This window comes from Notothenia rossii (genome assembly GCF_949606895.1).
Source record: "Notothenia rossii genome assembly, chromosome: 8".
Taxonomy (NCBI): Eukaryota; Metazoa; Chordata; class Actinopteri; order Perciformes; family Nototheniidae; genus Notothenia; species Notothenia rossii.
In genome coordinates this window covers 39,757,834-39,783,856 of record NC_136906.1, presented here as the reverse complement: position 1 = coordinate 39,783,856, position 26,023 = coordinate 39,757,834, and the positions used below count along the sequence as shown (strand labels likewise).

The following is a 26,023-nucleotide window of genomic DNA, read 5'->3' as shown; positions in this document are numbered from 1 at the left end:
TCTGTGTTGGTGTGTGTCTCATCAGGCTGTGTTCATTCATGAGTACTCGTTGGAGCAAACAGGAGCAGACATGTGTCCAGTCCAAAGTGCACAGAACCCCATGGAACACTGATCCCAGTGCTGCCTCTCTGTGGTCAGACCCACCCTGTGTCCTTTAACCCATGGAGGTGTTTCAGAGGTTTTCAGCACAACATTCATGCACTCCTTTAAGCCATCATGTGACCTCACATTGGTTGTGTGCACGCAGCAATCTGTGATAGGACTGAGCTCCTCACACTGGACCAATGTGTGTGTTGCTCCTCACTACAGAAGCCCTGTGAAAGTGAGACACAGATTCTGGTGATCCAATGGCTAGCTGTGATGCTTTCCTCTTGTATGTATGACTGAAGAACAGATGACAAAAAGTTTTTACAGGACACATTTGAAATGGTCAGGCTTTTGTTTGTCTGTTGTTATTATTCTCAATACGACCACAAGAGGTGTGTTCTACTAAATAAATAATCATTTATCATTTCCCCCTGCAAAAGGTACATATATGATTTGTTAGCATGTACTGTAACATTAAGCATGTCTTTCTTTTGGGTGTAAATGTTTACAACTTGGAGCCATTTCAGCCTTTTTTGTCTTTTTTGGCAATAGCTTTTTCCATTAAAGTCATACACACAAGAGATCGTTGTTTTCTTTAGATCAAAAGGATGTCACTTGTTCTTCCTTGGCTCTCAGGGCTTCCGTCAGATGACCTGCATTATCCCAATTGAAACTAAAACAGTATGCTTGACTTCTGAGGAACATGTCTATGGAAGCCCTCGGTGGTCAATATGGAATCATGCTAATCAGAATGAATGCAGACACATGCATCACTAATCAACATCAATGAAATCAATAATTCAATAACATGTCAGGCAGTGGGACAGTAGTGCTCCTAATGATAACTGTATAGCCACATGCTGACTGCTGCATGTTCTATGTTATAAACACACCCGTCTCCATCAGGAACACGACACGCACGGGAAGGATCAAGTGTTCAAACTGGACAGGTTATCCTTTAGAATCTTTTTATTGATATTATGATAGGCAGCTTTTTAAGATAGTTTAACACTTACTGGAATGAAGTCATTTGTTCATGATTGGATCAGTGTTCACAGGGAATCAACAACATCAAGTGCACAACATGTGAAATCAACAGAAACAAAGATGACATCACACAGGTAGCTTATCATTGAAACAAACAGGAATGTGAGTTGTGTCAGTTCCACCAAGTGGGGCAATAATCAATCATCAAAAAATCCAACAATGACATGCTGGAAAAACAAATATAAAAGAACTTAAGGATATGCTGACATGAGATGTTTAACATCAGTGTCTGAGGGGGGCTTTGGAGCTGCCCCTCTGAGGACTGATCTACTCTATCATCTGTCTACAACATATTCAACACCATCAATACTCACACACACTATGACCCTCCATCCCCTCAGATAACACTTTCTATTGCAACACTCTGCATTCCTCACGTTAGACACCCAGTGCTTTAATCATGGACTCAATTGACTAACATCACAGCTGGGTGTACTGGAGATGACTGATTGTTTGTATCCATAAAGTCGGGGGACTTGCAGACAGAACACATCTGTGCTGTAGCGGCTGAAACATCCTGACTGAGTCTGTCATTTATGTTACAGAAAACTCAAAAAGATCTTTTGATTAACCCTCATTCCAAGTGAATGCCCACTTTGACCCTTTGAGTTCCTGACACACACTGTTTATTAGGAGTTAGTGGTCTACAAACACAAACTAAAGGCATTTACAAAGCTGCATCATCTAGGCTCTGTCACAAAGTCCTTCTCAGCCGTTTGTTGGTGGTGATCCAGTCTCAAGCGGATCATATACAAGCATGCTCTTCAAGTGTGAGCTGAAAGGCTTCTGTAGATGGGGAGCCTTGTGTTCTTGATGTGAGTGAGCAACAGCTGATGTTAGCAGCATGAAAACACTTTGGCTTTTTGATATTTGGACAGACAGAAGCTTCTTCTTCTTCTAACTCCCACTTCATAATATGTGATCGCTGAGAGGTGACAATGTTCTCATGATGTTTAGTGAAGCATGTACACACAGTTTAGTGCCTCATCCATAGACTTAGACCAGAGCTGGACCATGAGAGCTCACCCACAGATAACTCATGATAACACCTGGCTTAGTATTAATAGCCATGACTATAGTTTTGGGTTGTGACATTGGTGGAGGGCCTTTTCAAGAGAGTACCATTATATTATAAAATCAAACAAAAATTGACCTCCTAGAACTGCTTTGTGTTCCCGCCCTGAGTGCTGCACACAGTGACAGAGCTAGGAGGAGGAATACTCACTCACACATCATTATAAATTCATTCTAACAATAATCTCATTCATGCTTCCATCCATTCATTCATTGAGATGTTCCAGTCAGTGCTGTGAGAGCACGAGCACACACACACACACACACACACACACACACACACACACACACACACACACACACACACACACACACACACACACACACACACACACACACACACACACACACACACACACACACACACACACACACACACACACACACACACACACACACACACACACACACACACACACACACACACACACACACACACACACACACACACACACACACACACACACACACACACACACACACACACACACACTTCAGTCAGCCTGGCTAACACCGTGTGAATATTGATATCTGTGGGTTTGATTGGCTCCTTCACTGAACATGCAACACTTGAAGCTGAATGAATGCATGATATATATATATATATATGTGTATATGTACTGTGCATAACAAAGAAAGAAGTCGGCACGAAGAGGCTCAGAACGGCCTGTAGTTCCAGAAGCTGGAGAAGACAGAGATCTGCAGGAGGAGAGACAGAGCGGCTCAGTCAGAGGAGGGCTCCCTTACACAGAGTAGTCACAGGTGGAGCACCTCTACAGCCAGGGCCTCTCCTGGACACATCAGCACTGTGTTTTTTAATCAGAAAGCTACAAGCTGGTAAACATCAAAACCTGATGGCTAGAAGTTACCTATGAGGATGTTCATTGAATTTCAGACAGACACACCCTGTCGTCGTCTTTGTTCTCAACTGCAACTACAAAGGAACTTTAACAAGGGATTCAGAGTGAGGGAACCCTCCCTCTACCTTCACAACTCTGTTTGTAATAGAGTAACACAGGTGAGTCATGTGACCCTGACTGGCTCGTGGTGCAGGACACTCACCTTGTCCTTTAGCTGCTGGCAGAGCTGCAGAGAGATGGTGAAGAACACCAGCGTGTCGTTCAGCCACGGTACCACACACTCCACCTTGTGGACGTGGCTCACCTCAAAGCGGTTGTTGTTGAGCTCACTGTGGAGGAGAGGGAGAGGACCAAGGAGACGTCAGAGGAACCTTAAACAGAGACACAGACAGACAGAGACACAGACAGACAGAGACACAGACAGACAGAAACACAGACAGACAGAGACACAGACAGACAGAAACACAGAGAGACACAGACAGACAGAGACACAGACAGACAGAAACACAGAGAGAGAGACAGACAGACAGACAGAGAGACACAGACAGACAGAGACATAGCCAGAGACACAGAGACACAGACAGACAGAAACACAGAGAGACAGACACAGAGAGACAGAGACACAGACAGAGACACAGACAGACACAGACAGACAGAGAGACAGACACAGAGACACATACAGACAGAGACACAGACAGACAGAAACACAGAGAGAGAGACAGACAGACAGAGAGACACAGACAGACAGAGACACAGCCAGAGACACAGACAGACAGAAACACAGACAGACACAGACAGAGACACAGACAGACACAGACAGACAGAGAGACAGACACAGAGACACAGAGACAGACAGAAACACAGAGAGAGAGACAGACAGACAGAGAGACACAGACAGACAGAGACACAGCCAGAGACACAGACAGACAGAAACACAGAGAGACGCAGACAGACAGAGACACAGAGAGACACAGACAGACAGAGACACAGAGAGACAGAGAACAGACAGAGACAGACAGAGACACAGACAGACAGAGACACACAGACAGAGAGACAGAGAGACACAGACAGGCAGAGAGACACAGACAGAGACACACAGAGACACAGACAGACAGAGACACAGAGAGACAGAGAGACAGACACAGAGAGACAGAGACACAGACAGACAAAGACACAGACAGAGACACAGACAGACACAGACAGACAGAGACAGACAGAGAGACAGACACAGAGACACAGACAGACAGAGACACAGACAGACAGAGACATAGACAGAGACACATAGACACAGAGACACAGACTGAGAGACAGACACAGAGAGACACAGAGACAGAGACACAGACAGACAGAGACACAGACAGACACATACAGACAGAGAGACAGACAGACAGAGACACAGAGACACAGAGACACAGAGAGACACAGACAGAGAGACAGACACAGAGAGACAGAGACACAGACAGACAGAGACACAGACAGATACAGACAGACACAGAGACACATACAGACAGAGACACAGACAGAGACACAAACAGAGACACAGACAGAGACACAGACACATAGACACAGAGACACAGACAGAGAGACAGAGACACATAGACACAGAGAGAGAGAGAGACAGACAGAGACACAGAGAGACACAGACAGAGAGACAGACAGACAGAGATACACAGAGACAGAGACACAGACAGACAGAGACACAGACAGACAGAAACAGACAGACAGAAACACAGACAGACAGAGACACAGACAGACAGAGACACAGAGAGACACAGAGAGACAGAGACACAGACAGACAGAAACACAGAGAGACACAGACAGACAGAGACACAGACAGAGACACAGAGACACAGACAGACAGAAACACAGAGAGACACAGACAGACAGACTGAGACACAGACAGAGACACAGACAGAGAGACACAGACAGACAGAGACACAGACAGAGAGAGACACAGACAGACAGAGACACAGAGAGACAGAGACACATAGAGACAGAGACAGACAGAGACACAGACAGACAGAGACACAGATACAGAGACACAGACAGACATAGACACAGACAGACAGAGAGACAGAGAGACAGACAGAGACACAGACAGAGAGACACAGAGACAGAGACACAGAGAGACACAGACAGACACATACAGACAGAGAGACAGACAGAGACACACAGAGACACAGACACAGAGAGACAGAGACACAGACATACAGAGACACAGACAGACACAGAGACACAGACAGACAGAGACACAGACAGACAGAGACACAGATACACAGAGAGACACAGAGACACATAGACACAGAGAGACAGAGACACAGAGAGACACAGACAGAGAGAGACATAGACACATAGACACAGAGAGACACAGAAAGAGACACAGACAGACAGAGACACAGACAGAGAGAGACATAGAGAGACACAGACAGAGAGAGAGACAGACACAGAGAGACAGACATACAGAGAGACAGACACAGACAGACAGAGAGACAGACATACAGAGAGACAGACACAGACAGACAGAGAAACACAGACACAGAGAGACAGAGACACAGACATACAGACAGAGACACAGACAGACAGACAGACAGACAGACAGACAGACAGACAGACAGACAGACAGACAGACAGACAGACAGACAGAGAGACAGACATACAGAGAGACGGACACAGACAGACAGAGAAACACAGACACAGAGAGACAGAGACACAGACAGACAGACAGACAGACAGACAGAGACACAGAGATACACAGAGAGACAGAGACACAGACACACAGAGAGACAGACAGACAGACAGAGAGACAGAGACACAGAGAGACACAGACAGACAGAGACACAGACAGACAGAGATAGAGAGACACAGACAGAGAGACAGAGACACAGAGAGACATAGACAGACAGAGAGACAGAGACACAGACAGACAGAGACACAGACAGACAGACACACAGACAGACAGACAGACAGACAGAGAGACACAGACAGACAGAGACACAGAGACAGACAGAACTCACAACATGGCTCCTGGGTTGTGCAGCACGGAGCTTCCAGCTGGCCTGTAGTTCTATAGAGATGAAACAATGAGTCCCCAGCTGTGAGAGGGTCACATACAACACACAGTACAGAGATACTGTCATGGTGCTGTTACCTTCGTGGTGTTTGGAGGCAGCACATGCAGCTGGTACACCGTCAGGCACAGTTTGCTCAGGTTGATGTAAAAGTTCACCATCACGTCCCCAGGCATGGGAGGGGTGAACATTTTCTGGAGATGGAGGAAACACACAGAGGGTAAACACATGTTGTTTTTAGAGCTGTTTTAACTCTCCTGGTTTCTGTTCTTCCACCACATTTTGGAACATGGCATCTGAAAGGTGTGGGTTCAGTCAGGACTCAACTTCTCCTACACCAAACTATGAAAACCCATATTTGAGCTTCATAATATGAATCTAAGCTGCTTTAAGAGGATAAGCAAAATGCTCCAACCAAAAGAAAAAAACATATTTCTGTTTTCTCAAGTACAAATACTCTAATAGCCCTAAAGTCATGTGTTAAGGGCTTTGGTAGAGACATGACAGTATAGTCACATCACTTGCAATAAATCTTCACTAAAATGAATTGAAATATGAATGTTTTAGTCCCAGTTAAAACACTGGCTAGTGGTGCACGTCAACTTCTTGTGGCCAAAATGAGTACAACAACAACATATTCACCTGCCAAAACATTGTTTTTGTCCTTTATTCACAAACAAACATTATTATTTGATGATAATTATTTCAGACAGATTATCTTGGCAAATGTGTTTTATCTGCCTGGCCAAGCGTTTCTCTCACCTTGCACACAGGACAAAAGCTACTTAGTCTTTAACCAGGTATCTTTGGTTTGCACATCTCTGGCTTCCATACCAGGCCCCTGGAATTACATTGATTTAATCAATTGTTTGAGTTAGCCTGATATATTAATCTTAACTTAAAAAGGAAGGGAAATATCATATCTTAGATATCATTGTATGCTGCTAGAGCATTAAGATGTTCTCTTCATTGGAACTAAGTGACTCAGACTAAAACAAGATTTCTAAAGCTACAAGTTTGGTAAAAACTAACACATATAGGTTAATATATGTGTGTGTGTGTGTGTGTGTGTGTGTGTGTGTGTGTGTGCGTGCGTGCGTGCGTGCGTGCGTGCGTGCGTGCGCACCATCAGCCCGCTGGTGGCCAGCTCGGGCAGCGTCATGGAAGCGGGGGTGGTGAGGCGGTTGCGGGCTCTGGTCAGCTGCAGCATCACTGCGTCCATGAGCTGCGGCAGACACAGGAACAGGAAGTGAGCTCACTGACACAGCAAACAGTTAGCCATGGTCAGGGTTGCCATGAGAGACGGAGGACACACCTTATTGACCTCGGCCCCCGTCTTGAAGTGGTAGCTCTCGTCACGGCTGCCCAGGAGCCCCATGGCCTGGTTCACGTGGTTCCTGGCATCCTGGATCTGAGGATCAGAGAGGAGAGGGAGAGATGTGAGGGATCAGTGAGGCATACAGAAAACATTCTATATTCAAAGTCAGAGAATGACACTCAATGCATGGGCAGGCTGGGGGAGTAACGGATTTAAGTCGCTTTGGATAAAAGCGTCAGCTAAATGCAATGTAATGTAATGTAAAAGGGATTACGTAATCAGGATACAAAAAAGAGGTAACTATTCCCTTACAGTCACATAAAAATAAGAGCTAATCAGATTTCTGATACATTTCTAGAAAATGGGGATTACTAGCATGATAACAGTGTTAGTTTTTTGATCAGATGTTCTCTCTTCTCTTAGAGATGTACTGTTCTGTAACACGTTAAGTGTGAATCTATACGCCTACTGCCTGAACCTGCTTTATGGTTTTCACTTTTTTTGCTTCATTTGTTCTGTTTTTAATTCAGCAGGCGAACCTATATTTCCATAACATAGTGTGTATTAAACTAAAACGGAGCATTTTCTGTCAGCTCAGATTGTATTCCTGCTTTTGTATACTGTAGGATGTGCTCATGTGTTTCAGTGTTGGTGTTTTAGGCTGCTGCCTGAATATGCTGAGTGACAGGCAGCTTTTCCTATAAATACAATTATTTTTAAATATCTTGGTTTCTTCTTTCCTAAGGTCACATTGTTCTGTCTTCTTACATTATACAAAGTCAATTCATCGTATTTATATTTATTTTCTCTGGTCTTTATTTGCATTGCATTTGATATTGAGGTAATCCAAAAGTAACGGAAAGTAATCAGATTAAATTACTATTATATTTTGATACTCAGATTAGGTTACTGATTACATTCTTCTACAGGTTGTTGGTAATTGTAAATTACGGATTTCATTTGTAAAGTAACCCTGCCAACCCTGTGCATTGGTGTCAGAACACTTAGGAGCCTCTAAACTGTCAAATGAACTAGAACATTCAGAGACATGTTGACTGTTTGACTGAAACTTTGGTGCGCATCCCGATGGATTCTTGTACCACATTCGTTTCTGAAAATGTTTAGATTACCACTGGATTTATTTAACGACCGACAGGTGTGTTCAAAGCTCAAAGCTCCTCTCCCCTCTAGCCATGATCCATACTAAGTCTTAACCAGCTCTCCAATACACACCCATTATAAAATGTGAAACAGTGTGACATTTTCACAAAACGTAAGCTGCGACTACGAGAACCGTGTAAACTTGTAATTCTACGTTAGAGAATGTGGAATCTGTATGGGGTCAAAGTGGGGTGTTTTTGAGCTTTGTTTAAATGGATTTCCCATTCATTCCTATCGGGCACATTATTGCAGTTTTCTGCGATTTGCGTGAAAACGACTTGGCGAATCTCTTACAAAAGACGTAGCAACCCGATCCCGGTCATTCCGCACGTTTGGATGTCTTTTTTGTGTATTTTGTGTCAACGCTGCCGGACAAGAAGCGTGACACAATGTGTGGTGGAAGAAGGAGAATAAGACGAGATAAGTATGTTGAATAATATACTGTGTATGGCTTCGCCAGTCACACAGAAATACCAGCAGATTGCTGAACTGCTGCAACTAGAAAATGCATTTCCTGCAGAAAATGTGTGCGAATGCTGTAAACTGTGAACATTTGTGGCTGAATTGAGCTGAAAATGCAGAAAAAGCTGAATATGTTATTAGCTGAATGGTAGCTGCTTTTAGCTACAAAAAACAAGTAAGTGTGTTGCTGAACTTAGCAGAGAAATGCAGAAAAAGTGAAATGATTTGAATCAAACTGTTACAGCTCAAATGCATTGCAATGACTTCCATGTTAAACAAAGACTTTAAAAAGCTGAATATTTTTAAAAGTATAACATATTTTGAAAAAGTGGAAAGTTTCCCATCATGTGCTGAAAAGGCTGAATAGTTTGATATTTGAATGGTTCCTGCAGCTGAAATTAGGCTGAAGGAGTTAAATAAAGATATGAAATGTAAGTAGTAGTGAGAGATTGAATGTTTACAACCACCTGTGTGTGTAAACCCAGAGATCAAAGGTTTCCATGGTGTCTGCTCTGATTGGATGATGTCACTCACGTGTGTGTGGCTCCAATCTGCCCAGCAACACCATGACAACCAACTGCAGCACTGAGTCCCATAAGAATGCATTGAGGATTATATCTGACAATTTTGCCACCTGTTCAAAAACTATGGCTCTTATAAAAGAATTACCCGACGGTGAGCATCAGTGAACCCCAATGAACTGAAATATGTTTTTTTGGGGGGTTTTGTGTGTAAAATGTGGAGATGGGAGCAGTTTTCATGAAAAAATATGTCTGAGGAGTGTAGGGTTTGGGAATTATGGCAAGTTTAAAACATTTTTTGGGGAGAATTTCAAGCACTGCTCCACTCTGTTTTGAGATCAATCACTCTAGACTTAACGAGCTGCTCCATCCACTCTAATGTTAAAATCTCAAAAAGGCCTCTCTACCAAGCTACAAACTAAGTTCAATACCTCAAAAAGTGTAAAAGATATCAAAAAGCCCAATGAACTGAAATATGTTTTTTTTAATGGGTTTTGTGTGTAAAATGTGGAGATGGGAGCTGTTTGTCTAAAGCAGCGGTGCCCACACTTTTTTGGCTGGTGAGCTACTTTTGAAATGACCAGCTCACCGAGGTCCACCAACCAAAAATAAAATCCCAAATTGCAAGGGTTGCTCAATAACACGTTTTATTTATACATGGGATAACTACAATAGGGCTGCAACAAACATCTAATTTGATAATCGATTAATTAAACAATTAATCGACTATTCGGACTATTACTGTATGCCTTGCACAATTTCTTAAACGCTCTTATTTAGCCATCAACTTTTATATTTAGCTTGAGGTTGTTTTAGGCATGAAACTAACAATGAAGACAATAAAGATGAATACTTCATTCAAAAATACATATATTATTAAATTAACTTAACAAATTGTGAACAAAATTAACATTGCTTTTTATTTAAATAAAATTAATATTTCACATTAAAAGAAACAACAAAGTTTTAACAAATCGTATTAAATAATCTGATGACAGAACTGTAAACAGAATAGCTGAAACTTTAACAAAAATAAATAACTCAGTTACCTCTAATCATTAACCCATGTTTATATCATTGAGTTAACTGTGTGTTGCTGCTAGCATACATAACACCTGACGTGGAAACGTTACTCGTGGATGGGGGGGGCTACAGAGCTACTAGAAAGACAGTGGAACCCGGTGCATTTCTGCGTCTGAATGTGGTGCACTTTTGCTAAATGTTTAGACAAATTGCTCGTGTTACCGCCCTTACATGCTAAACACTCTTGGCAAGGAGCATTGTCCACCTCAAGACGGGTAAAATGTAACCACAACTTGGAGCGCTTCTCTCCACCATCTCCTCCGTGTGTTGCTGCATGTAGCAGCCGCGTGTGTGTAAACTGACCCGCCCCCCTCGCACACAGACGGAAGAGAGAGATCTCGTCTGGATTGGAAAGGTCGAAAATACACGACCACAGACAAATTTGTTTGTCTTTTTGCATGTTAGAAACGAGTTGGCGACACTAAGACTGCGAGATAATGTTTTTGTAGCAATAATACATGACCTTTCTCTTTCACAACTCGCTACTCGGAGGGAAGTCGTTGTCATATGCCTTGCGAACACTCCGATAATGCCGCTCCACGTTACCTTTCTTTAGCAGAGCGATGCTTGCTTTACAAATAAGGCAAATAACCTTTGAATGTGACATCACAAAAAAATATTCTTCCTCCCATTCTGTGTGGAAGTGGTATGTCTTTAGCTTTTGGCTCGGTCCCACACTCATTTTGTTGTTTGTCTCTTTAACTTAATTTGAGTTTTCCCAGCACTTGACTGATTTTGTATCGCTTTGCATTCTGGGTTAACAGACTGGAAAGCGATAGGTCGCTTTTTCTGTCAATCAAGTAAACTCCTGAATTAAGTGGCAGGGAGGCCAACGGAGGAGGGATTAAAACCTGTTTTGTCTATTTTAACGGAGCTGGATTTTTTATTTTTTATGAATGACCCGCGATCTACCAGCATTGTCCCCGCGGTCGACTGGGCACCAGGCTTGGATTTTCGTCATTTTAGGGGCAAGGCCATTTGGCCTTTGGTGTCACACATTTTTTCAGGGCGGAAAGGCCACATGCCAGGGCACAAAGGCCATTGACGAAAAAATTAGAGTTGGAGTTTACAAATAAATAACTTCACTTTCTAGTGACAAAAAAACATTACATTATTACATTACATTACATTGCATTTAGCTGACGCTTTTATCCAAAGTGACTTACAATAAGTGCATTCGACCAGGAAGATACAACCTTGAAGAAAAACAGAATCATATAAGTACATCAGGTTTCATAGAGCCAAACATTTCAAGTGCTACTCAACTGGCTTTAGATAAGCCAGCCCTTTATTAGTATATAAGTGCTTTGTTAGTAATTCAATCGCTCGAAGTGGAGTCTAAAGAGATGAGTTTTCAGTCTGCGCCAGAAGATGTGTAAGCTTTCTGCTGTCCTGATTTCAATGGGGAGCTCATTCCACCATTTTGGAGCCAGGATAGCAAACCCACGAGTTTTTGCTGATGGGAACTTGGGTCGCCCTCGCAGTGTGGGTGCAGCGAGCTGTTTGGCTGACGCAGAGCGGAGTGCACGTGCTGGGGTGTACGGTTTAACCATGTCCTGGATGTAGGAAGGGCCAGATCCATTCACAGCATGGTACGCAAGTACCAGTGTCTTGAAGTGGATTCTAGCAGTTACTGGAAGCCAGTAAAGGGAGCGGAGGAGCGGCGTGGTGTGGGAGAATTTTGGAAGGTTGAAGACCAGACGAGCCGCTGCATTCTGGATGAGCTGCAGAGGTCAGATGGCACATGCAGGTAGACCAGCCAGGAGGGAGTTGCAGTAGTCTTGGCGTGAGAAGACGAGAGCCTGGACCAGAACATGCGCTGATTTCTGGGTCAGCTGGGGACGTATCCTCCTGATGTTGTAAAGCGTGTATCTGCAGCAGCGGGTTGTAGCAGAAATGTTTGCAGTGAAGGACAGTTTGTTATCTAGGATCACACCCAGATTCCTTGCAGTCTGAGTCGGGGAAACAACAGAGGTGCCAATGTTGATTGTTAGGTCAAGAGTGGGACAATCTTTTCCCGGAAGGAAAAGCAGTTCAGTCTTGTCAAGGTTGAGCTTGAGGTGATGAGCAGACATCCACTGAGAGATGTCTGCTAGGCAAGCAGAGATGCGTGCGATGGCCTGGGTCTCTGAGCGGGGAAAGGACAGAATTAGTTGGGTGTCGTCAGCGTAGCAGTGGTATGAAAAACCATGCGGGCTAATGACAGACCCGAGCGAGTTTGTGTACAAGGAGAAGAGGAGGGGACCAAGAACAGAGCCCTGAGGGACCCCTGTAGTTAATTGACAAGGGTCGGACTCGGACCCTCTCCAAGTAACCCTGTAGGTGCGGTCTTTGAGGTATGAGGTGAGGAGAGAAAGTGCAGTGCCTGAAACTCCAAGTTCTTGGAGAGTGCTTAGGAGGATCTGATGGTTCACCGTGTCGAATGCAACAGACAGGTCCAGAAGGATGATGACAGAGGAGAGGGATGCTGCTTTAGCAGTGTGCAGTTCCTCAGAGACAGCAAGGAGAGCAGTTTCTGTTGAGTGACCTGCCTTGAAACCAGACTGGTGCGGATCCAGAAGGTTGTTCTGATGGAGATAACAGGAGAGTTGTTTAAAGACAGCGCGTTCAAGTGTTTTAGACAGGAACGGGAGGAGAGAGACGGGCCTGTAGTTTATAACATCAGACGGGTTGAGAGTGGGTTTCTTTAGGAGAGGGTTTACTCTTGCCTCCTTGAGACTGTTTGGAAAGTGATCAGAAGTTAGAGAAGTGTTGATGAAATGGGTGAGAAACGGTAGAATATCAGGAGCGATAGTCTGAAGGAGGTTTGAGGGGATAGGGTCCAGAGGACAGGTGGTAGGACGGGCAGAGGTAATGAGGGTAAGAACCTCACTTGGAGAGAGAGGGGAGAAGGAGGTCAGTGTGTGGGTGAAAGGTGGTTCTGGTGACCCAGCGGTGAGTAAAGGTGAGTCAGAAAAAGAAGAGCGAATATCATCAACCTTTTTTTCAAAGTGGTTAATAAAGTCGCTTGACAGCAGGGAGGAGGGGGGAGGGGCTTTGGGGGGGTCCAAGAGGGTGGAGAAGATAGAAAATAGTTTTTGGGGATTGGAATAGGAAGATTGGATCTTATCTTGAAAGAAAGTGCTTTTTGCCTGAGAGATGGAAGCAGAGAAAGAGGAGAGGAGAGCCTGATAGGTTAGGAGGTCGTCATGGTGTTTGGATTTCCACCGTTTCCGCTCTACTGCCCTAAGGATGGTTCTATTAGCACGCAGTGCGTCATTTAGCCAGGGAGCAGGAGGGGACTGACGAGCCTGCCGAGATGTGAGAGGACAGAGAGAGTCCAGAGAGGATGAGAGAGTAGAGAGGAGAGTTTCTGCAGCGGAGTTTGGAGGCAGGAGTTGGAACGAATCAGAGGAAGGGAGGGCTGAGAGCATCGATGAGGCAAAGGTAGAGGGGGAGAGGGAACAAAGGTTGCGGCGGACAGGTGCAGAGTTAGAAGAGATTAGGTTGTTATGTTTGGAAAGGGGTAAAGAGAATGAAATGAAGAAGTGATCGGATGTGTGAAGCGGGTTTACAGAGAGGTTAGAAGTAGTGCAGTTCCTTGAGAATATGAGATCAAGGACATTGCCAGCGTTATGAGTTGGTGGGGATGGAGACAGTGAGAAAGCAAAGGTGGTTAAAAGAGATGTTAGTTCAGATATCTTCCCTGTCTGGAGGTTGAAGTCTCCGAGAAGTACAGCCGGAGGCCCAGTTTCAGGGATGTGTGAGAGGAGATTATCTAACTCCTCCAAGAAGTCCCCCAAGGCGCCTGGTGGACGGTAGAGAACAACAATGGTTAATTGTATAGGATGGGTTCCTGTGACGGCATGGAATTCAAAGGTGGAAGGAGTGAAGTTAGGTAGCTTGAAGAGGGAAAAGCTCCAGTTGGGAGAGAGCAGGAGACCAGTGCCACCTCCTCTGCCAGAGGGTCTGGGTGTATGGGAGAAGGAATATGCTGTGGAGAGAGCTGCTGGGGTGGATGTGTTGGATGGAGTAATCCAGGTCTCCGTGAGAGCAAGGAAATCCAGAGACTGCAGGGAAGCGTAGCCAGAGATGAAGTCAGCCTTAGGAACAGCTGACTGGCAGTTCCACAGGCCCCCTGAAACGAGATGTTGGATCTCAGTGGAGCATGTGGGATAAACAAGAGCAGGCCGGTTAAATCGATTAGGAGATACACGGGGCCAGTGATAATTGCGAGAGGACACATGAACAGGAATGGAGAAAATGCACATGATTATAGCATGAGGGGCTAGAGAACCAAAGAGAATTGAATAAAACAAAAGAAAACACCAGCGATACTTAGCTCAATCAAAGTAGGATTTGCCTCCTCTTTGCCTCCCTCGTGACTTCAACAGGACTCCAATGTCTTTGTCAGTCTTCGTCTGGCTGACGCTGAAGCTGACGCTCCAGGAAAGAGCCACAGTGATTGCTGAGTCAGTATAGATAGTGTCCTCACCGGGTCTGGATGCACACTGAGTTATTCTGATTTTAAATGTGCTATTTAAATGATTTTTAGCTGAGGGTTTACTAACTCACGCTGTTTTGCACTTCGTGCAATCAGCAGAGTGTTCCTGCCTATTGTAATGCAGGGTTGAGGCGCGTGACCCACTGAGACCTGTCTTACAGGTTGAGTTGTGCAGATCTGGGATTTAAAATCTCTCAGAAATCGGCGTTTTAGCTACAATAACTACAGAACAATTATACAGAGTAGAATAAATGAAACAGGGAAGTCTATTTAAACAAGAATATAACTTACAGTGATTGCTGAGTCAGTATAGATAGTGTCCTCACCGGGTCTGGATGCACACTGAGTTATTCTGATTTTAAATGCGCTATTTAAATGATTTTTAGCTGAGGGTTTACTAACTCACGCTGTTTTGCACTTCACGCAATCAGCAGAGTGTTCCTGCCTATTGTAATGCAGGGTTGAGGCGCGTGACCCACTGAGACCTGTCTTACAGGTTGAGTTGAGCAGATCTGAGATTTAAAATCTCTCAGAAATCGCCGTTTTAGCTACAATAACTACAGAACAATTATACAGAGTAGAATAAATGAAACCGAGAAGTCTATTTAAACAAGAATATAACTTACAGTGATTGCTGAGTCAGTATAGATAGTGTCCTCACCGGGTCTGGATGCCAACAAATCACTTTTTTAATATCAATAATCGTATCATCATATAGGCCTATGCCTCCTTAGTATTACCGTATATAAAATGAAATACTTTACTTTGAATAATTAGTGTTTGGTGTGTTTTCCATCTACTACTTCTTTCATTCACAAATCCGAAATGAAATCTAAAAATCAAAAATTCTATTAATATGTAACAAATATATTCAATTTCAGAGCAAAAGAAACAGCCTTCAAGGGTCAAACTCTGCACATACATCATTCAGCAGTGCACAGTGAAGCTCCAACATCCAACTGTATGAACAAGCAATACTTTGAAATGCAAAAGTGTGTGTGCGTGGGTGTGTGCGTGTGTCTCTTTAATCAACTCCTCACAGCTCCTCATATCTGTTCAGAAACTGGACAAAAGTTAAAGATGAACGAACCACAGACTGTCTGTGTCATGACGAATACAGTCGCTGCTTTAATTCTGTCTTTAGGACGTTATTGTGAGTTTGGACGGAGCAGCTACAACGTTAGTTTAGCCTGATCAATCCAATCTCCACTCACAAAACGCGCATTTTAAAAAGGTTTTTCGCATGCCGTCTTGTCTGCACACTTGTCCAAGCATTAAAGCATAGTTTTTACTAACCGTTATCAGTATTTAGTTACTTCGGCATCATTTTGAAACGTGTATTACAATGAAATCACGGTAAAATAGGTTAATTTGGTCATAGGACACTGTGGAGGTGGTGGGAGACAGGAGAATGGTAGCCAAGCTGTCCTCCCTGCTGGACAATATGTCCAACCCCCTCCAGGACACCTTGTCCTCACTGTGCAGCACCTTCAGCAACAGGCTGCTGCACCCCACCTGTCACATGGAGAGATACAGCAGGTCCTTCCTTCCTGCAGCGGTCAGACTTTACAACCAGCACTGCCCCTAGTAGACCCTCCTACACACACCACAACACAGACTATAACACCCCTTGCTGCTAAATACAAACCAACTTTCTGCAATATGTGCTATATGTGCAATATATATATGCCATTAATAACTGTGTAATTTATACCTGGCTGCTAAACCCTTGTTACTGTTACAAGGTATCTATCTTGTATTTTGTAGATTTTGTAACTTGCTGCTGTTAAATACCGTCAAACTATGTGCAATATGTGCTTTATGTGCAATATATACTTTATATACATATGCATCCTTAATAACTGTAATATACTGTATACCGGGCTGCTAAATCCTAAGAACTGCTACAGGATTTGATTTGTAGATTTGATTTGTTTTTGATCTGCATTTTTGAAAATTATGTAACTTTTTATCTTTTTTTAGCATATTGTTTATTATATTATAACTTAGTACTTTTTTTTTTTTTTTTAGCATATTATTGTGTTGTTTGTTTATTATATTATAACTTAGTACTTTTTTAACGCATTTCAGATATGCAACACTAAGCTTTCTGTGGGTCTTTCCTGCTGTAACGCTGCAAATTTCCCCTCTGTGGGACTAATAAATAGACCCTCCAGAAAAACGCGAATCTGCGATCGCAGAATTTCCCGCATAATCAGCAAAATGCCGCAGATTTTTAAAAGTCCGCATATTTATCAAAAGGCCGCATAATCCCCGCATTTTTCCACACAAAGTTGAGAAAAAAAATAAAAAAGTTAACTCGTCTTGACGAGTAGTGATTATGACGCAACGTCCACAGAAGGCAAACACCGTCGTGTGAAGGTGTGGAATTCACACACCAAGATGAACAAATCGAATCCATCACATTTACCCACGAACATTTCAGCTAAAGACCGGGCAAAGCAGTACCCCAATGTCTTGCACGAAAGTGGGGGGAAACTGTTCTGTACCCCGTGCAACTGTGTGTTGGAGCATAAAAGGAAATCGACTGTGAATACCCACTTCGATTCGCTCAAACATTCAAAAATGGTTTCTGCTGCGGACAAGAAAGCCAAGCAACTCACGCTCACAGAGGCTTCAACCTCCAAAACCCTTTCGAGGGTTGCAAGAAACGAGGTGAGTAGCCTACAATATTGAAGCTGGTCAGATAACGAACGAGTAAATGAAAACAGAATGAGGAGGAGGAGGTGTGTGTGTGTGTGTGTGTGTGTGTGTGTGTGTGTGTGTGTGTGTGTGTGTGTGTGTGTGTGTGTGTGTGTGTGTGTGTGTGTGTGTGTGTGTGTGTGTGTGTGTGTGTTTCTGTGATGTAGCTTGCTTCTAGTATGCTTTTTTATCATAGCAACTCTTTAAAAGTGCTCCCTTTCATTCAGTAGTAGCCTAGTAACAGGGTGCGGGAGAATAATCACCTTTTTTCCGCTTCCTGCATATTTCACAACTGTTCGCATATTTTGCAACTTTCCGCTTATTTCGCAACTTTCCGCATATTACGCAACTTCCCGCAATTTCCCCGCATAAAATCACATAAAAACCCCGCATTTTTATCGCATAATCAAGGATTTTAGCCCGCATAATCAATGATTTTAGCCCGCATAATTAAGGATTTTGGCCCGCGTTTTTCTGGAGGGTCTAAATAAAGGTATTCTGATTCTGATTGTTGCTTTCCACCACAGTATTTACATGGATATAAGCCCCGCCCCCTCTCCAGCACGTCCTATTTGAATGACAGGAGTAAACACAGCTGACAGCCGCGGTGAAACTCCAGCGGTTAGAGCAATGCGAATATTCGCATGGCGTCCGTTGTGAACGCAGCATAATGCAGTTCAGAAACCACTGTTCTGATGCTTTTAAAGCAACTTTTAACAGTGTGAGGGGCCCAAAGGCCATGCTGGCCGTAGGATGTACAATTATTTGTGGGGCATAACGGCCAGACCGTGGGGCTGCGACGGCCATGGCCGTCATGGCCGCCGTGAAAATCCCACCCTGCTGGGCACCTCTGGTCTAAAGTGTAATTCTCTCTGTTCTGAAGAGAGTTCCGGAAAAATTTAACATGGGAATCAATTGGGAGCTAGCTGGACTTTTTGTCTCTTCATGGCCTCAAGAGGCATTTTGTTTAATTTTTTTTCTTAATTTCTTTACATTTTCCAACCTAGGAGAGGTTTTCCTAAGTTTTTCATGAACAAATAAGTCTGAGGAGTGTAGGGTTTGGGAATTATGGCAAGTTTAAAACATTTTTGGGGGAGAATTTCAAGCACTGCTCCACTCTGTTTTGAGATCAAAGAACTCTAGACTTAACGAGCTGCTCCATCCACTCTAATGTTAAAATCTGAAAAAGGCCTCTCTACCAAGCTCCAAACTAAGTTCAATACCTCAAAAAATGTAAAAGATATCAAAAAGAAAAATCATTCCTGAATAGCTGAAGGTATTGTGATAATTTTAAAGTTGGAATGAAGTGTCTAGCTAAAAGTATATGGAAGGAGTAGCATTTGGTGTAAGGTGTAGTTAAAGAGGAAGCTTCCTCCCATTGACTTCCATGTTAAAAAAAAGAGTTTAAAAAGCTGAATATTTCAAAAAGTATAACATATTTTTAATAAGTTGAAGGTTTCCCATCAATTCCTGAAAAGGCTGAATAGTTTAATATTTGAATGGTTTCTGTAGCTGAAAGTAAGCTGAAGTTATGGAGAGCCAAAGTAATGGCTGAAATAATAATAAGGGGAAGAATAAAGAATCGAAGAACATAATAACATCAAACTTGAGCAAAAACAAATTGAAGGAATCCATGTGTATAGTTAATACCAACACTGTTGGAGACATTCATTTGAATGCTAATTCGTTTTACACTATCTTTTTCAAATTGCACATTGACAAAAAAACACTCCTTATGAGAGAAAAGTAAATCCTCACACTCTATTCCCTGTGTTTCAGGGTTGTGTTGTGTGTGTGTGTGTTAGCATCACACACTCCACACCGTACCTGCTGCAGCTTCCACATTTTGTCCTCTCTGAACTGAAAGTGTAGCACTTGGCTGCTCTTTGCAACCTTCAGGTTTATGTCCTGTGAAGAGAGGAAAAACATTAACAACAGTCAATGAGTAACATGAGAGGAGTAAAGCCTGAGAAGCAGACACACTCACAGCCTGAGTCAGAGCCTCTCCCTGCAGAGTCAGCACCCCCTTCACCTGGTCCATGCTGCAAAACATCACACTCTGTTTCAACATCACCAGGAACTACAGGAAGACACGTGATGTCAAACACAGGATGTCAAGGGAAGGCTTTACTCGGGGTGTTTCTCAATGCTACTATTTCAAGCATACTACGTCATCGAATGCCACCGAAGGACTGTTCCAATGTCCAGCATACTTGGAATTCTACCGAGGCCGGCGTACTTCGTAGCGGGACATTTATAGACTGCACATGTGTAGACTCTGCGGTCTTAAAATCCCCACAATGCTTTGCGCACGGAGCCAATTTCCAAATCTTTGGTGGAAATCGCGCTCCATTTAAGGCGGGGCCTCGCATATGACGCACACCTGCACACCTGTTAGCCTGTTCCACAATTCTTCGTTTTCCGAGGCTAGGAAGGATTCTTGCCTCGCTTCGGAAGGAAGTGGCTCGGAAGACATGTCCTACCAAGCAAGCGTCCTCGACATTGAGAAACACCCAGTGTGTGGAGGAGGGTACCTGATCTGAGGGATCACAACATGAAGGCAGTGATTTTTATTGTGACTATCTATTACCGAGAATATGACAGTCATTTCCTCCACAGGCATACATTATTATGTTAATACGGAGCCCCTAAAGGTTCATGGAAAAAAAAAGTATATCGTACGCTCTCGTGCACACGAGATACTTTAAAGTTACCGGTGCGCCAAGTAGGAAGTGGAGCGCACAGGAGACAACCGTTTCATTGCAGACTGTTATGTTTACGTGGGGAAATGGCAGTGCATACATTATTTGAGATATATTTCAAACTCTGACTTCATTTTAGGGACATTTCGATTTCGGCCAGAGGTGTAGAGCTATTTGTTTAAGCACCGAATCGGCAAAACAGGAGAGTCTGTGAACCCATCTGCCTTGATCTATGAATCCATGTCCCTGACTCTCACTGTATCTGCGCGCAGAGAGCTGTGTCTTTTACGCACCGCCTTCACTGTGTTTACCTTCATTAGAACAGCTGAATAGAGATCGAGGCTGCTATGTTTTAGCCACACACACACACACACACACACACACACACACACACACACACACACACACACACACACACACACACACACACACACACACACACACACACACACACACACACACACACACACACACACACACACACACACACACACACACACACACACACACACACACACACACACACACACACACACACACACACACACACACACACACCCCAGCGTGTGTGTGTTTGTGTGTCCGACACCGGCATTTGTTTTCAAATTACCATGAACTGTAATTTACACACATCTGGCCAACTCCATAGGTATATGTGTGTACTCACAAGGGAAAGAAGTTTGTTTAATCTTAATCTCGATGAAGTGTTTAGTCCACACACACACACACACACATCTTCTTCATAAAACTAATAATATGGCGTAATAATCCGGCAGTTCGATGTCGTGCGGCTCTGTATGTTAAAGACAGGACCTAGTTATTGTATTTCATTCATCGTGTCCATAGTAAAAAGAGGTACACAGAGTATTACGTTGAGCTGCCGAGGATGAAGTTCTCCTGTTTGAGCTGACTCTCCAGGCCTGGGGTGGGCATGGAGAAACGTCGGGAGGCCTCCTGTTGGCAGAGCAGACTCACTGTTAGAAACATCACTGAGTTGTGGATTGGTGGTCTTTGAGTTGATAGATGTTTCTTTTCAGGTGTGGAAGAGCAGTTGGACAGACATGATGTTTCTGATCTTAACCTCTGGTGTCACAAGTGTTAGGCCCCCGGCCACACGAGGATGAAAACGGTCGTTTGCGTTACTGTTTAGTGTCATATAGACCGTTCGGCCACACAAGGACGACCGAATATGACAGTAAACAACTGCGGAAACGATAACGGGTCCCAAGGTGGATAGAACAGCATACGCAACGCTCTGGGGGGTCCAACGGCTCCATGTGTGCGCCCTATACGATCATTTTCTGATAATGATGACGCAATAGCCCCGCCTCTCCCCACCTCTGCTGCTCACCCCCGCGTCAAAGTAAACTGCACACTGAATTCAGCTCAGTGTGTCTCGTGTGGACAGACACTATCCGGTGAACATTGCGTGTTGACGGAAGCTTTTTTGCGATTGCGTTTGCGTTAATCCTATGCGTTTAGCCGTATGCGTCCTCGTGTGGCTGGGGCCTTAGACAACCACTGGAAACCCATCACGGGCTCACAGCTAGGACTGGGTGAATGACTTTCACTGGTACCAGATGTTAATGTTTAGATCATCATGTTTCAAACTGACACCACTCTGTAAGGCAGGATTTCTGATATCAATGTAAAGCTCAAACCTGATAAAGCCCCCCCAGAACCACAAAGAGCTGTTTTAAATAACTTAACAAATAGACAGACCCCCACATTAAATGAATGGTAATAATTGGACCACATCACCAAGTTGTTGTATAAACACCTACAGTATATACATGAAGCTGTCCTTTTACCTTGAGGACGTCCTGGAGCTGCTTCAGGACAGCATGCACTTCTTCTTTCAGCAGCCAGTTGAACTCCTCCTCCTATTCAAAAGTCAAAAGAACTCATGCATACAAACGGAGGAATATGGAGAGGGACCACTTCAACAATAGATGGGCTCACAAATACCTTTGTATTACAGTCATTCATATCTATTTACGCCTGAGTTAACAAAAGTACACTAAAACGGTGTATTTATTTTAAATGAATGAAAGATAACAAATGTGTCATTGTCTCTTAGATAAAGAGATGCTTCTTTCTGATGATAAATGCTGTTGTTGAGCGCAAAACAATTCCATTAATGTGTCATTATGCTCATTTGTTCTGTTGCAGTTTGGTTTGTGCATTACATGTGGACATGATTGTTTGTACTGCAGACATAGTGCATATCTACTTAACCAATAAGAGACAATTACAAAAGATAAGTGTTAAATTAGGATTCAGCAGTGTTGTGTCTCATTTATTATTATGAATATGATTACACTTTGTATTTGTATCAGATGCAAAGAACCCACGGAACTAGGATATTTGAACATTGCATATTGACCGTCCTGGTCTCTGAAAACAGCAGGGACATTTACTTTGTGTGTTATATTGTAAACTGGGATTTTTTCCCAAACATATTTGTTGTTCATATTGCTGCTTTTTTCATAGTCTTATTCCGTCAATGGAGACACACATCCAGTTGCTTAAGCAGACTTTGGAAAGACTGGTTTCTGATATTACCCTTATTGTAAAGAGAGGTTTAACATTTGTTTTTAAGACGTATAAGCGAATATTACAATTCCATTGTTAAGTATGTAATCTGTACTGATCCATTATTTATTGAATTAGGCTTTAAAGATTCCTTTGTTAAAGCTCTCTCCATTGGTTAACACTAGGAACCTTTGAAAAGAGAAACATTCTTTGACAACATCAAGCCAATGGACCAGCCCCATTCACAAATCTCATGCCAATTTTTGATGATTAATTGATTTTGGACATTATACAGGAAGTTATAATTGTAACATTATAGTTGTATGTGCTGGTATTTATATAGTATTCATCTGTATTTTGATGTTTGAATTGCAGATGGAAATCAGCTTTGAGCTATAATCTGGCATAGGCTATAGCATGTCTTCTCTTTGTGAGATTTATGGATTTGTATGCATGGTCCTTGTTGAATAAATGCTTCTGGTATTGTTGGAATGACGCTGTCAGTGAATGGGATAAACAGGTCAAGTCTTTAAGGCCAACCCTGTAGTTGCAGAAGGGTTGAGTCTCAGCTCAAAGCTTACCGAGCAGCTGAGCTCCGTTGGTTATCAGTAAGATAATAATGTTTATATCGTATAGAGTGTAGAAGACCTGTACAGAGATGGTGACAACAGAGAAACAGGCCCACTGTCACAGCATCACTAAAGACAGCACCTGTATGGAGGATGCTACACCCCCTCTCGGCTAGCAGCAGCTACATTACTCACATCCAGACAGTATCTACATACCTTTAAAATATCACTTCAAAATGCCAACACATTTGGTATTTACGGATGGGTTGTCAGTAAAGCAGCCATAGACACAAGCAGCAGTATGTCCCCGCGGACCGCGGAGCTAACACTCACCAGCACCGCTCTCTCCACCTGGCTGGCGGCCGACATCTTGGGCAGCTCAGACAGAGACCTCTGCGGGTTCAGCATGTTGTACAGAACCAGGATAACACTCGTTTTACACCTTCAAAACAATGTCCTCTCCCTGAGATGAAGGTCTCTCACTCCCTACGAGATTAGCAGAAGATGTGTTGCCTTCGGGTACTGTCGGAAATAACGCGAGCGCTAACACAAGTGACCAAAAACAGCGGCAAATACAGTTGTAAAGATGACCTTTTCGAGCTTAGTTTTGTCTCTAATTTAATGGTCCTGATGGGAAATTAATCCTCTGCAATGCATGTTTAACTCTTTACAGGTAATATTGTATTAATTTGTTAACAGCTGTTAAACCACACTGTTAAATAGTGTTTTCTTTCTTAAACATTTCAAACAAAGAACCGAACATTTGAACATTGGTTTATTTGTGTGTTATAGTTCTCCTATTCATTACTTCACTGTGCAAAAATCAGTCACATGCTACTTGTCATTTTGAGAGGCATCCAAAATCACAGATATTTGTCCTGACTGATGCCTTTTTTGTTCTGAGGAGAAAATGTAATGCTCTTTACGAGGACCAAGTGAATGCAGCATTAAAGGGTCACACATTCACCATTAGACTGGCCCCGCCCACCAGTCAGGCTTTGAAAACCAGTCTCTGATTGTGTTACGTTATTATGAGAGTGCTCTCATACTTACTGATTCTGAAATGTTATATAAATATATATGTGTGTATATTCCCGAATCTGTAGCCTGTTATTGTCTCGTTATACCGCACTGTCAATGAATTAAAAGTAAATATATAAATCGTCATGAACAGATCTGTCCATCAGACAGAGTGCTGCGGTGCCTCCTGTCCTCATTAATGGACGTCTCTTTAAAATGACCGCTCAGAGAGGAGTTCTCATTTCTCTAACCGCCTGCTGCTTCCCCTCCTCTCTCCTCGACTCCTCCGCTCGCATCTCCTGTGGGCGGGACTAAGACACGAGGATAGGAGTCGAGGAGGGGAAATAAGAGAAATGAGAAGCCTTCACAGTATGCAATCAAGGGCAAACACATACCTGTAAAACACTTTTTTACTCCTCTACATTTATCTAACACTCACATGTTACTAGATACTATACATAATAACACATGCCGATATGGTATAAGGCTGTACTGTACTAGTAATATACACAGTATGTGAAATTGGTCCAAATTGACCAACTACAATACTAAATGCTTTGACCTGTATAAAAACAGGATAATACAGTAACCATAATAATTAAATATGGAGTACTGTCACTGTTGATACTTGAAGAACATTTAGCTGATAATACTTCTGTTCTTTATATTATTCTTAAATGGACCATTAATACTTTTATTTTTTTTACTTTAAGTACTTTTTGATGATACTACTTTTGTATCTTTACTTGAGTAGTTTTGAAATCACGACTTGTACTGTTAGTGGAGTATTTTTAAGATCATCAGTGTGTTTCCCCTACCATTGTCTTGGAGGGGTACTTTTTTTTAATAAATATATATATATATAGCACCAAATTGCAACTAATCTATATCTACTGTCAATTTTCACATTGAACATGTGCTCTTTTATTATATAAACTAAACACTTTCATTTTAAGTTGTGAGTTTAGTGTTTTTCACACTAAGAAACACTGATGCATTAATCAATGACAACAATCCCCAGCTCCTCTCTCTCCTGCTCCAGAGGATTTAAAAAAATATATCCCAATGCCAAAAGTGTGCTGTGTCTGACTTGTTATTTGGACTTTTATCAGGAAACATTGAGCTTGGGTCTAAGAGCTACAGATAAGATAGGGCAGTTACACAAAGATCAAGTGCACTCTCAATACGTTTTGAATGCAACGAGGGACAAATATCAGAGATCAAATCAATAGACTAAATAAGATGGGAAACTAGCTGTATTTCAATTGCATTTTCTATTCTATTTGTGTGACAATTTAACTAGGAGTCAGTCATTAAACACAAATACATA

General features: G+C 42.8%; 1 protein-coding gene across 1 annotated transcript; it reads right to left on the bottom strand.

The window, feature by feature from the left end:
• Nucleotides 1–1,038: 1,038 nt before the first annotated feature.
• On the bottom strand, nucleotides 1,039–24,207 carry rogdi (rogdi atypical leucine zipper). The gene is made up of 11 exons (XM_079644960.1): nucleotides 24,007–24,207; nucleotides 22,381–22,452; nucleotides 21,441–21,523; nucleotides 19,855–19,909; nucleotides 19,695–19,775; nucleotides 7,452–7,547; nucleotides 7,263–7,361; nucleotides 6,217–6,330; nucleotides 6,083–6,132; nucleotides 3,271–3,397; nucleotides 1,039–2,907 (listed from the first exon to the last, which is right to left on the bottom strand). The coding sequence occupies exons 1-11, from the start codon at nucleotides 24,079–24,081 to the stop codon at nucleotides 2,866–2,868; spliced, it is 894 nt and encodes a 297-aa protein (XP_079501086.1). The 5' UTR covers nucleotides 24,082–24,207; the 3' UTR covers nucleotides 1,039–2,865.
• Between the last annotated feature and the right edge of the window lie 1,816 nt (nucleotides 24,208–26,023).

What these genes read in the sequence shown, in the direction of transcription:
- rogdi (XM_079644960.1), bottom strand. Translation starts at nt 24,081, where the DNA reads ATGCTGAACCCGCAGAGGTCTCTGTCTGAGCTGCCCAAGATGTCGGCC. An exon ending in AAATGTGGAAGCTGCAGCAG is followed by an intron (nt 7,548 to 19,694) that starts GTACGGTGTGGA and finishes TCTGATCCTCAG; the next exon opens with ATCCAGGATGCCAGGAACCA. An exon ending in TGCCTCCAAACACCACGAAG is followed by an intron (nt 6,133 to 6,216) that starts GTAACAGCACCA and finishes TCATCTCTATAG; the next exon opens with AACTACAGGCCAGCTGGAAG.